The following is a 14,818-nucleotide window of genomic DNA, read 5'->3' on the forward strand; positions in this document are numbered from 1 at the left end:
ACCATAACTTTTGGAGGCATACATTCCCAAGAACGTCGTTCAGACCTTTCCATCCTTATCGTCCTCAACACTATACTCAACCACGATTCCAGCCTCAACCTCACCAGCCTCGTGGATGCTCTAGACAAAAACGTCCGCAGAAAGAAGCCATTGCAGCTCCTCAGAAGCAACCACTGGCTTTTTGAGCTGTTCGTAGCCACCCCCACTGCTATTCATAGGAGGTCGCCTACAACATTTCTATACCAACTGGTTAGCAATAACTTCCGATCGCTGGGTGTTAGATAACATCAGTGAAGGTTATCGTCTAAATTCCATAACTCCTCCAGAAATTCCCCATGTTCCCCCTCTCAGGGGAACATCATCCCATGCCTCTTTTCTTCAAGAAGAAATAAGAAACCTACGTCTCCAACACTCAATTCAAAAACTTTCTCATTCAAAACGAAATCAGGGATTCTATTCCCACTACTTTCTCATTCCAAAAAAATCTGGAGGCCTTCGTCCAGTCTTGGATTTAAGAAATCTCAACAAACACATCCAAAGAGAAAAGTTCAAGATGACCTCTCTTAAAAACATACTACCCCTTCTACAACCAAACGACTGGCTATATTCCATAGACCTAAAGGATGCTAACTCCCATATAACCATGCACCCTTTTTCGTGGCAATACCTTTGTTTCCAGGCCCTGAATGCACACTACCAATACAAGGTCCTGCCCTTTGGCCTTTCTTCAGCCCCAAGAGTTTTCACGAAATGTTTAGCTGTGGTGTTGGCTCACCTCAGGAAATTATCGATCCAAATCTTTCCCTACCTGGACGATTGGCTGTTAGTGGCTTTGGATCCAGTCACTCTACGTGTACACAGAGTACAGACGATAACTTGTCTACAAGCATTAGGTTTCCTAATAAATTACTACAAGTCCAATCTACAGCCAACCCAGACACTTCGATTCATCGGGGCCCTCATCAACACAAGAAAAGAGAAAGCTGATCTTCCAAAAGACAGAATTCAAAATCTCTCGTCCCTAGCTCACAGACTACTCAATCAATCCCATGCTCCGGCACGTCAATTCTTCCAATTGTTTGGTCACATGGCGGCAGCAATCCACGTAGTCCCATTCACAAGACTCCACATGCGACATCTTCAATGGGGTCTAAAGACTCAATGGTCACAGTTCCTGCAACCCCTCTCTACCAAGGTCCAAATCACCAAACAAATGCGCATGGATATGCACTGGTGGATATCCCCCGCAAACCTAACCTCAGGAGCTCCCTTTCGATTGCCTCCACAGCAACTAACGCTAACAACGGATGCATCCAGAAAAGGTTGGGGAGCCCACCTGTTAGACCTAAAACTCAAGGTTGCTGGTCGCGTCAAGAGACTACATACCAGATCAACCTCCTGGAACTTCGCGCAATCTGAAAAGCACTCCAGACCATCTCTCCTCAAGTCTGTCACAAAAGCCTCATGATTTACACAGACAACCAAGTTGCGATGTTCTACATAAACAAGGAAGGAGGGTCTGGTTCATGGACACTGTGTCGGGAAGCCCTTCACATACTTTTCTGGGCGAATGCGGAGTAACACTTCACGTCACTTACCTACCGGGGATGGACAATGTCACAGCGGATCGACTCGGCAGGATTTTTCATCCACACGAATGGACACTGAATTGCAAAGTAGCTCAGGACATTTTTCAACAATGGGGCTACCCAACCATCGATCTATTCGCAACTCAAAATAATCGACAAACACGAACCTTTTGCTCCATTTACCCAAGCAAACTTCGTTACGCTCCGGATTCCTTCCTTATTCCATGGACGGAAGTCTTGCTGTACGCCTATCCACCCATTCCGTTCATCTCCAAAACGATTCAGAAATGCATTCAGGACACAGCGGATTTGATCTTTATAGCTCCAGCTTGGCCAAGACAACCATGGTATGCGTAATCTCATGCGACTCTCCATACGCCCACCAATTCCCCTGGAATACCATCCACATTTGTTAACTCAGGAAGGGGGATCCCTCCTCCACCCAATGCACCAATCCCTGCATCTGACAGCATGGAGGTTGAACGGCAGGTATTAAGCCACTTGGGCCTCTCTTCAAGATTAGAAGACAATACTGCTCGTGTCTAGGAAACCCTCAACTAGTCGTAACTATGCGGGAAAATGGCATCGTTATACACAATGGTGCCAACCAAGGCACCTAGATCCTTTCTCATCTACTTTGTCCCAACTACTGGAATACCTTCATACACTTAACCTCTCCAGTCTAGCGTATTCTTCAGTTCGCGTACATATTAGCGCCATTGCAGCGTTTCACCACTGTCACCAGGGTCTTCCAATTTCTAATCACCCACTAATCTCTAGATTCATGCGAGGCATACTATACTTAAGGCCACCAATCACGAAGCCTCCTGTACCATGGGATATGAATATTGTGCTCAAACAGCTCATGGCTTCTCCCTTTAAACCTTTGGACTCAAGCCATATAAAATACCTAACCTGGAAAACGGTTTTTTTGGTAGCTATTACATCAGCACGAAGGGTAAGTGAGCTACAGGCCTTAGTTCACTATTCTCCTTACTTGGAATTTTATCATGACAAGGTCACCCTCCGCACTCATACGTCCTTCCTCCCGAAGGTGGTTACAGCGTTCCATCTCAAACGATTACACTACCAGTCTTCAAACCCAAACCTCGTCATACTGATCGTGATAAACTCCTACACTCATTGGACTGTAAGAGAGCTTTAGCCTATTACAAACAGTGAACGTTTTCCCCATCCAGACCATCTCAATTATTTCTTTCCTTCAATCCAAACAATCCGGGGCAACCTGTTACAAAAAGAACCATTGCAAACTGGTTAAGCCAATGCATAGAATTCTGTTACAATAAACGCTCTATCACACTTAGTAGCAAACCAAAGGCCCACCAAATATGGGCCACCACTACTTCAATTGCCCATTTAAAGAAAGTTCCGCTACAAGACATCTGCAAAGCGGCAACTTGGTCTTCTCTGCATACCTTCACATCACACTACTGCATTGACAAGCAAGCGTCTTCTGATGCTGCACTGGGCACAGCAGTCTTGTCCAACTTGCCTGCCATTTAGGACTGTCTACTCTTCTTTTGGGTTGTTGTCCTGAACTTCAACAGCACATACGTGCAGACACAACCTGGGAGCTTGGGACTCCCAGAAAGCATGGCTAATTCAGCCTGCTATCAATGGGAAAAAGCAAGTTTTCTTACCGTAAATGGTGTTTCCGTAGATAGCAGGATGAATTAGCCATGCGATCCCTCCCACCTCCCTAGACAGACTACTACCACTACCACTACCTACCTTGTTGCTACGCATCTGCTTGGTTACAAAGAGACTGAGGAGATAAAATGGAATTGCGTGGGAAGACTACCGCGCAGGCGCACAGAGTTAAAAACTCTCACTACTAGAGAGAAACGCCGCCTACTCTGGTCGCGTCGACGCTCCCAGAAAGCATGGCTAATTCATCCTGCTATCTACAGAAACACCGTTTACGGTAAGCAAACTTGCTTTTTTGGGCTGTTTTTGCTTGCTTGGGCATTGATGGACATGGAAGCTTTTATGGGGGGATAAAATGACAAAACGTATCTGTATTTTGTTCTGGTGTACTTAAGAAACACATGTTTTTACTGAGTTTTAATAAAAAGTTTAAACATAAAACAAATTGGAGAAACTGTATCTTTTACTCAATGGACAATCAAGCTGTGGAATTTGTTGCCGGAAGATGTGAATAAGGCATCTTATATAGCATGGTTTAAAAGGGTTTGGACAATCCCTAGAGGAAAAGTCCATAAACCATTATTAAAGTAAACTTGAAAGAGCCACCACATCCCTGGGAATGAGAACAACAAAGAGAGGATCTGCTCGATAATCATGACCTGGATTAGCCACTGCCAGGAACAGGATGCTGGACTCAATGGACTTCTTGGTCTGACTCAGGAATCACATATTGTATGTTCTTATGTTAGAATGCAGCTTTGGTTTTTTTTATTAACAACTTTGGAAGTTTTTTGACTGGGACACTGTAAGTTTTACAGCACAGTAGCATCAGCTTCACAGGCTCCTGTTGGTGCAGTTTCTCTGACAATTTCTAGAAGAATAGCATCTGTAGGATTAAGCATCAAGTTCTTTCGGGGTTGGGAGGAGATGCCGAAAGAAATTCCCTTTATTCATAATCTTTGTTTTACACTATAACTGACTGACTTACTCCATTTCTGGATTGGTACATCTAATGTATAGCAAACCAGAGAGAGGAAGTTAATTCAATATATGTCTGCTCCAGTAAAGCAGAGAAGAGAAACTGCTTTCTCCCCAGCAGACCAGCACTAAAAATGATGGAGGGAAAGAAGCGAGCTTGAGAGGAGGGAGCAGCAGTGGGTGGATCAAAAACTCCTTAAGATAGCACTGATTGTACTGCAGCAGTCTATTGTGATATTAAAAAAAAACAAAACAGTTTTTGGGAAAATAGCCTTTTTTTTTTTTTTTTTTTTTTTTTTAAATATGAAGAGGTCTATAAGGTTGAATTGATTCAAAGATAGGCCATAAGGTTCTTTTTCTGCCATCATGTTTCAGAGTTTTATTATGTTTCTAGTGCAGGGGTATGCAACTCTGATCCTCAAGTGTTGCAAACAAGACTAGTTTTCAAGATATCCACAATGAACGTATATGTGATATTTGCAGGCACTCCCTCCATTGTATTCAAATATCTCATGCATACTCATTGTGAATATCTTTGAAAAGCTGACCTGCTTGTGGCCTTAAGGACTGGCATTGCCAACCTCCTGTTCTAGTGTCTAGTTCTGTTTATTTGCAATCATGAAATGTAATTTAATAAAGATTCTTGTTTGTTCTTTTTCTGCTAAGCTATTACTGCATCAGCCTTGTATAAGGAACTTCTAGAAAATGAAAGGAAGAATTTCCTTCTAGTGAATGCTGCTGTTGCTGATCTTGGTGGCATACCAGCCATGATTCATCATTCAGATATGTCAAATACAATTCCAGATGAGAAGGTATGAAAAATTGTTTACAATGTGTGTGTCTGTGTGTAATGTTGGTTCTTCAGAGTTGGCAGAGTGGCAACCACTATACTTAGTCACACTCACTGGGGAGAAATTTCAAATAAAATTTCAAAATAAGGGGGCAGATCATACAGAAGCTGACCTCAGCACAAAATTTGGTGCTGGCAAATTTTAATCATCTGCACACACTACCATTTGAATCCAAAACATGTTTTAAAAACTGTTTAAAAGAGTCTCTAATTTCTAAACAGTCATTAAAACCTAAGAAAATTGTTTACCCAGATTAGCACAATGGACAGTATTTTGAAGTGTTGCTTCAATTTCTAGGGTAACTGGGTCCAATAATGTTTTCCTGTAAATACTGATCAAAGAGAAGTTTACACTTGAAACCATTAAACATCTGCTGAACTAACTCATCCATGATGAACTCAAATGCAGCAGACACCTATGTTTAATTTTAAAGTGCACAATGGTTATTCATGCAAGTTTCCTAGCGTGTAGCAGATGGACTCAGGACCAATGGGTATAGTGTACTCTTGATAGCAGATGGAGATGGATCAGATTTCAATCTGATGTTAGCCCTAGTACATATACCCCTGCAGGAAGTGCAGCTCTTCAGTATTTTCCGTCTCCATAGCAGTTAGGGACTCTATGCACGCTCGCACAGCGTTAGAGTAATTTTACCAAAGAAAACCAAAATAAGAAGAAATCTTACCTCTACAGACGAGCCCCGCTCTCCTGCGGTGACACCCATTGGGTCCCTCCCCCAGTTGAGAATTCCTGAGGTGATTTCCGCGATCCCTCGGAGGTAAGCCTTGGTTCGGCGTCCGACCCTCGGCGGGGACCTAGCCCCCGACACCAGGTGAGGCTGAGAGGCAGAGGGTGCAACCTTGAGCGCGGCGATGAAGGTATTTTCCCTCTCCTCCCGCAGCCGCAGACCGCCCGAAACGAAACCAGGAAGCGCCGAGACAAGGTAAGGTAGAAATCTATTTAGAAGTCTCCGGTCTCTGAAGCTCAAGGAGTCGCACAGGTCGCCAGCTGGGACCAGTGTCACTGGGTTGATCTGCACTAGCAGGGCTAGACCCTGGTCAGATCCGAGGGTCCTCCCATGTGCAGACCCTCCGAGGTGGTCGCCATATTGTCCGCGAGGTCGCAGTCACCATTTTGATCTGTTCGCTGCCCTGTCCGCCAATCCGATCCGTGCACACAAAAATACCTTGTGCGCACAACGTCGCGCGCCCAAGTACCGTGCGCACAAGTGACGCTCATAGCCACGCGCTTACTGTGCCGGGTGCATAACTTCGATCTGTGCGCACAACAGTGCTCACATCTCCCTGAGCACGCACCTAACCTACGCGCACAACTTCGCACCGGAGTGCACAACTGTATCTTACACGAATAAGCGATGGCACCACCGGAAAAGAAACTCAAGGCTCAGGGCCTTTGCCCAGCATGCCACATTAGAGCTGCACAGCATGAGGAAGCCACGGCCCTGTGTATACAGTGTGAGGAGGCCCTAGGGGATCCAACTCATGGCCCTCCCCAGCCGGTACCAGGTTCCAGCCTCTCGAACAGTATGCCGGACCTAGCATTGCACAGCGGGACCCCTCCCTTAAACGGGTCTCCCCAGGGACATGGCGCCCCTTAGTCTAGACCCAGCATCTATTTCCTGGGTGGAATTCTTCAAAGGTCTGCATACCTTCGTCCACATGCAACCGGGGTCTCCTATAATACGCCACAAGCTCCACCAGAAGACCTCAACATCCTGGGACCTTCTATGCCCAGGGAAGTGATCCCACCGCCCAGAAGCCCCATCTTCGGGGACATGGACAACTCTGATGAGGATTTAGAACCCCTGGAGGAGGGGGAACTCCCTCCAGGGACAGAGTCCCACCGAACCATGAGACGCTTCTTCACTAAGGTCACACACAGCTTAAAAGAGCTTGCTATCCTGGGCACAAGCGCCTCAGGGGAACCTAAGACGAACCCCCTACTAGAGGATCTCCGTCAGACCTCCCATCTTTTCCTACTATTACAAGCCGTTCAGCAACTAATTGACTTAGTTTTTGGGTACTTGCCAGGTTCTAATGGCCTGGATTGGCCACCATTGAAAACAGGATGCTGGGCTTGATGGACCCTTGGTCTGACCCAGTATGGCATGCTCTTATGGAATGGGATGCCCCAGAAACTACGTTCAAAGGGGGGTGGGCTCTGGCAGCCATGTATCCTCTGGACCCAGCTGCCAAAGATCTCCTGGCATGTCTGAGAGTGGATGCCATGGTCTGCGCGGTTTCGAAGTGCACTACTATTCCAGTGGAGGGAGGAGCAGCACTCAAGGATGCTCAAGACAGGACGTCTGGAATCTATCCTCAAACAGTCCTTTGACGTCTCCGCTATGTCTCTACAGATCGTGTGGCATGCTGTGCCGTAGTGACATGCGCCTGCTTGTCACAGACCAGAAAAAACATTCCTGGGGAAGCCCTGGAACCAGCAGTATCATTCCTCGCGGATGCCGCTTCAGATCTGGTGCGTACCGCAGCTAGAGGAGTGTCATCGCCATGGCAGCCAGAAGACAACTCTGGCTCCGAAACTGGTCGGCCGATGCATCTTCCAAAACGAGACTCACAAGGATGCCCTTCAAGGGAACCCTTCTGTTCGGAAGCGAACTAGAGAAACTAGCCAAATGGGGCACGTCCCCACTGCCGCGGTTACCGGAGGACAGGAATAAGAGAAACCAGCGACCCTTCCCCCGTACTTCCAGGGGCAGAGGATCACAGCGCTTAAACCCATATAGAAGCACATATCAAGCGACCCGCCCCACAGGCTGGAGCCAGTCCTTTCGGAACAAGCACAACAAAAGGGGGGAGCCAGCTCGGGCCCAGGCCCCAGCCGCACCCCACAATGAAAATCAGCCGACCTATCCAAAGGAGGAAGCCATAGGGGGCAGGTTTGCTCTATTCTACCAAAGATGGGTCGAGATAACTTTGGACAAGTGGGTCCTAGCCATCATTCGAGGTTCTTGTGGCCTGGTTTTGGCCTCTGTTGGAAAAAGGATGCTGGGCTTGATGGACCCTTGGTCTGACCCAGCATGGCAATTTCTTATGTTCTTAATGGATATTACCTGGATTTCCACCACCTCCCTCCAGACAGGTTTGTGGAATCCTCCTGCCACGACCCTTCCAAGAGGATGGCAGTGGAAGCTACACTGACCAGATTACTAGCCTTAGAGGCTATAACACTGGTGCCTTCACAACAAGTAAATACTGGACATTATTCCATCTATTTTATCGTTCCCAAGAAAGAAGGAACGTTCAGGCCCATCCTGGACCTCAGGTCGGTCAACCGTCACCTGAAGATTCCTCGCTTCCGCATGGAAACCCTATGCTCGGTAATAAGGGCGATACAGTCGGGAGAGTTCCTCACATCCCTGGATCTGTCGGAAGCCTACCTACACATTCTGATCCATCAAGAGCATCAGCGTTTTCTACGCTTCACGATCCTGGACTGTCACTACCAGTTCCGGGCACTACCATTCAGATTAGCCACAGCACCCCGGACGTTCACCAAGATCATGGCGGTAGTGGCAGCAAAACTGAGGAAGGAAGGAATCCTCGTACACCCTTATCTAGATGATTGGCTGATAAGGGCGAAATCCCCAGAGGAAAGCCACCAGGCGACCAACAAAGTCAAAACTCCTACTGGACAGCCTTGGGTGGGTGGTCAACACAAAAAAGAGCAGTCGGCAGCCCTCCCAATCTCTAGAATACTTGGGAGTCTGGTTCGACACCAAACAAGACAAGGACATCCTGACACCGACAAGGAGATCGAAATTGATGACCCAGTTGTGAACCCTGTTGAGCGAGCTTCGCCCCACAGCATGGGACTACCTACAGGTCCTCTGCCTCATGGCATCCACACTGGAAGTAGTGCCATGGACAAGAGCTCACATGAGACCCCTACAGCGCTCTCTACTATCACGATGGAATCCACTGTCCCAGAACTACACTGTACGTCTTCAGCTCCTGTACAAAGTTCGGACCCAACTACGATGGTGGCTACAAGAAGGCCATCTAAGCCAGGGAGCGAGACTATCCTCACCATCCTGGATCCTGCTCACCACGGACGCCAGCCTACGAGGATGGGGAGCATACTGCCAGGAGTTAACTGCCCAGGGGCAATGGAACAAAGAAGAGTCGGGGTGGAACATCAATCGTCTAGAGGCCCGGGCAGTCAGACTAGCCTGCCTACAATTCGGTCGCAGACTCAGAGACAAAGCGGTCAGAGTAATGTCTGACAACGCCACAACAGTGGCCTACATCAACCGTCAGGGAGAGGAACCAGAAGCCAACAGGTGTCTCTGGAAATAGACCTCCTAATGTCATGGGCAGAAGCGAATCTTTAAGACATCTCGGCCGTCCACATCGCTCGGAAAGACAACGTCGCTGCGGATTACTTCAGCAGAGCACGTCTAGACCCAGGAGAATGGAGGTTGTCGATCACAGCATTCCAATTGATAGTAAACAGTTGGGGAACACCAACCATGGACCTCCTGGCAAACCGGTCCAACGCCCAAGTGCCCAGTTTCTTAAGCCGCAGGCGGGAACCCCAGTCCCAGGGAATCGATACCCTAGTACAGACCTGGCCACAGGAGACTCTGTTATATGCCTTCCCGCCGTGGCCCCTATTGGGTGCAATCATCCACATGATAGAACACCACAGGGGACCGGTACTTCTAGTGGCCCCACACTGGGCAAGAAGACTGTGGTACGCAGACATGCGAAGACTGCTGACAGGGAGCCCCCTTCCACTACCTCCACACAGGGACCGATCCTCCACGAGGATCCAGCTCTATTCTCTCTCACGGTCTGGCTATTGAGAGGGACTCGCCTGAGGAATAGCGGATACTCGGGGGCGGTAATTGACACCCTACTCCGAGCCCGCAAGTTCTCCACATCCCTAACATACATAAGGATTTGGAGAGTATTCGAAGCCTGGTGCGAGGACCACGACATCATACCACGCTCAGTCAAAATTCCTGCGGTTTTAGAATTCCTGCAGAACGGCCTGCAGAAGGTATTGTCTCTCAACTCCATCAAGGTACAGGTGGCCGCATTGGCATGCTACGGAACCAAGAACGAGAGCGGCAGCATAGCCTCTCGCCCGGATGTCTCCCGCTTTCTGAAAGGAATCAAGCAGATCCGACCACCCCTAAAGTGGCCGGTGCCTCTTTGGAACCTCAACCTGGTCCTAGATTTCCTAGCAGGAACCTCCTTCAGACCTCTCTGCGGCCTGTCTCTCCGACTATTAACATTAAAGACAGCCTTCCTGCTGGCAGTCTTTGGCCCGTCTTATATCCGAGCTACAAGCACTGTGCTGCCGGGAGCCATTCCTCAGACTCACCCCGGGAGCCATCCAGTTACGCCCAGTCCCGTCGTTCCTCCCCAAAGTGATGTCTCACTTCCATCTCAACCAAACCATCTCGCTACCATCACCAGATGAGCATAAGAATTCGGAAGAGGCTCGAGGTCTACGCCATCTCAACGTCGGCAGACTCCTAGTTAGATTCCTGGAAAGGTCAGAATCCGTACGAAAGGCGGACCATCTATTCGTCCTTCACAGCGGGAAGAAGCAAGGGGAAACGGCCTCGCGAGCAACCATAGCCTGCTGGATCAAAGAAAGTAATCATGGCGGCCTACGTAGAAGCAGGCAAGCCACCGCCTTTACATTAAGGCCCATTGTACTAGAGCCCAGGCAGTGTCCTGGGCAGAAACCAAGATGCTGTCACCTGCGAGAACTGCTGGGCGGCAACATGGTCCTCCATCCACACCTTCTCCAGGTTTTACCGCCTGGATGTTCAGGCTCGGGAGGACACAGCATTTGCAAGGGCAGTACTAAGTGGGTCACGGCAGCCTCCCACCCGGTTCAGGAGTAGCTTTTATACATCCCATTGGTCCTGAGTCCATCTGCTACACGCTAGGAAATGGAGAAATTACTTACCTGATAATTTCGTTTTCCTTAGTGTAGACAGATGGACTCAGCATCCCACCCACGGCTGCCGTTACTCATGGAATTCTTGTGTGACATCCCCAAGAGCGAGTGATTCCCGGGTAAGCCATGCTTTCCTTCAGCTAGGACACCCATCCTACCGGGTGTTGACATTTCTCGGTTGAGGGTACTGGCAGTCTCCAGCTATAACCAATTCAACCGGTTCAAATTAATTGCTAGGGCTAGGGCTGACATCAGATTGAAATCTGATCCGTTTCCAACTGCTATCAGGAGTACACTATACCCATTGGTCCTGAGTCCATCTGTCTACACTAAGGAAAACGAAATTATCAGGTAAGTAATTTCTCCATTATAAATATCCACAAAATTTGCTATTTTCTTCGATAATGAAGTTGATAATTTTCCATAAATGTTTTGATTTTTCATATAACTAGTTTTCCCTGTATGTACCCGGATCAGTCCACTGCTGGATTATGCCTCCCTTCCAGCAGATGGAGTCAGAGAAAAAGCTGAAAGGCACCCCCTGATAACCCGGTGTGCCACCTGCGATCCTTCAGTATTTCTCTGACTCCAACAGATGGATGGCATAACCTGCGGTCCTCATCCTTTACAAAATTTTTGATTCTTAAATAAGTTTGAAGGTGTTTTTTCACCCCTGGGTGCCTCTGACTAGATCAACTTTTAGTAAATAGCTTAGTTTAAAAAAAAAAAAAAAAAGGGAAGTACAAAGAGTACAGATTCTCCCTAAGGGGGACGGTTTCATTGGCTTTGGGCCCTACAACCTCAATACCTGGAGAATATTTGACAAGCCTGGTGAGTAGGGGGGATTTACCGGTGAGCTGGTCCCTCCCCCCTACATAGCTCCAGAGACGTTTCATTCCTCTGCTGAGACCTGATATTCAATAAGTGAACCCAGGGATGTTTCATTCCCCTAGTTAATCGGCTTGTTTAAAAAAAAACAAAAAAAAACCCAGTAAAGAAGCAGATTTGAGCCGAGTTAGCCTGCTTATTCTCCCGGGTCTCCAGACGGGGTGATTTCTAGTACCCAGATGTTTTTCCCCCTGCAGCTTGACTTATCATGCCGCGGGGATCACGATGCTCAGCCTGTGGAGAGCAGGCAGCGCGGCTCTCCTGTGAGGGCCTATGCTCACGCTGCATCGCCGGGGTGAAGGCCCTTCACAATTGCCTATAGCAGGCAAATTATTGTCTCTCCTGCGGCCGCGAGGATTAAGTTAAATCTCAGCTGATTCAGAAAAAACGGCTGACCACATGCCTGATAAAAATGGGAACGGCGGACATTTTGGGTAGCTCGGGCTCCGATGTGCAGGGCTCCAGGGGAGGAGATTTCCAACCGCCTCCTAACTTAAGCCTTGAAAGGCTTCTAGGGGCAGGAATTGATCCTCAGTCTCCTCCCTTGCTTCCGGAGGGGGGGGGGGGCCGGCCTAAAAGAGACAGCACTCCTTTTCTTCACAATTTGTATTGTTACTGCATAAGGCTTATATGGAGGCAGAGGCTGATTTGAATCTGCAGGATGCTCCTCCGGCAAAGATTCCTAGGCCTGTTGAAGATCAGGAGGCTCCTAGGGCCCGGGTACCCCGCCCAGCTCCGGTCACAGTGGTTGCACCGCCCTCTCCTAATCCTATGCCCCAAGACCCTCTCTCGGCAAACACAGGCGATGACATTGACAGTTCCGCTCCAGTAGAGGGGGGATGACCCACGGGTCCTCCGATTATTTCGCAGGTAGGCTCTAGATCCTCCGATCTCTCATGTGCTCGCGGAACTCGATATCCCAGTGCCGCAGCCAGTGGCGAAGCCTTCCCCGGGGGATCCTGTTTTGTCGGGTCTTCGTGCTCCTCCTAGAACTTTTCCCTTTCACCCGAGTCTCTTTCAGCTCATGTCCCAGGAGTGGGACGCCCCTGAAGCCAGTATGCGGGTTAGTAGGGCCATGGACAAGCTCTATCCGCTCCCGGACAAGTCCTTAGAAATTCTTAAGATTCCTAAAGTCAATGTGGTCGTCTCTGCGATCGCTAAGCGCACGATTCCAATAAGAGGAGCGGCTGCCCTTAAGGATCTCCAGGATAGGAAGCTGGAGTCCTCCTCAAACTAATTTTTGAAGTGTCTGTGCTTGGCTTCAGGGCAGCTGTCTGCAGTAGTCTCATGTAGAGAGCTACCCTTAGATGGGTACAGCAGTTGCTTACGGCTCAGGAGCTCCCCCTGACTGAGGCGGAACAGGCGGAGCGAATGGAAGCGGCTGCAGCTTACACGGCGGATGCCCTGTATGCTTTCCTACATACCTCCTCATGCATGATGTCCTCAGTGGTGTCAGCAAGGCAGCTTCTTTGGCTCCGCAATTGGTCGGCTGATGTCTCTTTCAAGTCTCAGCTAGGTCCTTCCCGTTTAAAAGAAAACTGTTATTCTGGGATGATCTGGACCATCTCATTAAGGACTTAGGGGGTAATAAAGCTTGCAAACTTCCTGAAGACAAGCCCAGGTCTTCTCACTCCTACGGTTCTTTTAGGGGTCGTTTTCGGGGGCAACGTTGGCTTCGATCAAGTAGAACCCCGTCCTTTCCTCCTCGTCGGGTGTCGTCTGAATCCCAGTCTTGGACGCATTCCTTTCGCGGTAGATGGACTCCTTGTGACGGTGCCTCCCAAGGATTCTCACCACCGACTCTACCCAATGAAGGTGCACTGACCTATTCCTCCGTTCTGGAGATCGGAGGTCAGCTCTCGCTGTTTCGCAAGGAATGGGTCAAGATCACGATGGATCAGTGGGTTTTAAGCATTATAAAGCACGGTTACGCTTTAGATTTTGCTCGCCTGCTACGGGATCTTTTTTTGGTGTGTCCTTGCGGGTCTCGAACAAAACAGGTGGTACTCTAGAACCTGTCTCGTTTGAAGGCTCTGGGGGTGATCGTACTGGTTCCACCGGGCGAACGTCTGACCAGCAGATACTCCATCTACTTCATGGTCCCCAAGAAGGACTCCTTCCATCCGATTCTAGACTTAAAGAAGGTCAACGGCGCTTCGGGTACCTCGCTTTCGCATGGAGACCTTGAGATCCGTCTTTGCAGCCGTCCACAAAGGCGAATTTTTAGCCTCCTTGGATCTAACAGAGGCTTATCTCCACATAGGTATACAAGAGCATCATTGAAGGCTTCTCAGGTTCATGATATTGGGTGACCATTACCAGTTTCAAGCACTCCTGTTCGGGTTGGCGACAGCTCCCCGCGTTTTCACCAAGGTCATGGTGGTGGTGGCAGCGGCCCTCCAGCGGGAGGAGATCCTAGTTCATCCCTACTTGGACGACTGGCTCATTCGGGCGAAGTCGGAAGACCTGTGCAAGGCGGTGGTTCAGTCGGTTTTGCATCGTCTTCAGTCGCTTGGATGGGTTGTCTTATTTTTCCAAGATCCAGCTTGTACCGTCCCAGGTGTTGGAATTCCTGGGAGCCCGTTTCGACACGGTGGACAGTGTTCCTTCCATGGGAAAGGATGGACAAGTTGATGACTCAGGTTCGCTGTCTGTTGGCCCTCCCTTTACCCAAGGTCTGGGACTATTTGCAAGTTCTTGGATCTATGGCGTCTACTCTGGAGTTGGTTCCATGGGTGTTTGCTCATATGAGACCTTTACAGAGGGCATTGCTTTCCCGCTGGGACCCCAAGTCTGAGGAGTTCCACTTAACCGTACCCCCTCATGGACCCAGCCAGGACAAGTCTCGAATGGTGGTTGGTTCCCGAGCACCTGCAGGAGGGGATG

The 14,818-nt window shown here is 48.8% G+C and overlaps 1 protein-coding gene across 1 annotated transcript in view; it reads left to right on the plus strand.

Moving 5' to 3' along the window:
- ASPM (abnormal spindle microtubule assembly) overlaps positions 1 to 14,818 on the plus strand; it is a 201,225-nt gene that overhangs the window by 111,628 nt on the left and 74,779 nt on the right. Inside the window, 1 exon segment of the mRNA XM_029618399.1 lies at positions 4,902 to 5,047. Within this exon segment, the coding sequence (XP_029474259.1) occupies positions 4,902 to 5,047 (146 nt within the window).

The sequence above is a fragment of the Rhinatrema bivittatum genome, chromosome 10 (assembly GCF_901001135.1).
Source record: "Rhinatrema bivittatum chromosome 10, aRhiBiv1.1, whole genome shotgun sequence".
In the NCBI taxonomy this organism is placed as follows: Eukaryota; Metazoa; Chordata; class Amphibia; order Gymnophiona; family Rhinatrematidae; genus Rhinatrema; species Rhinatrema bivittatum.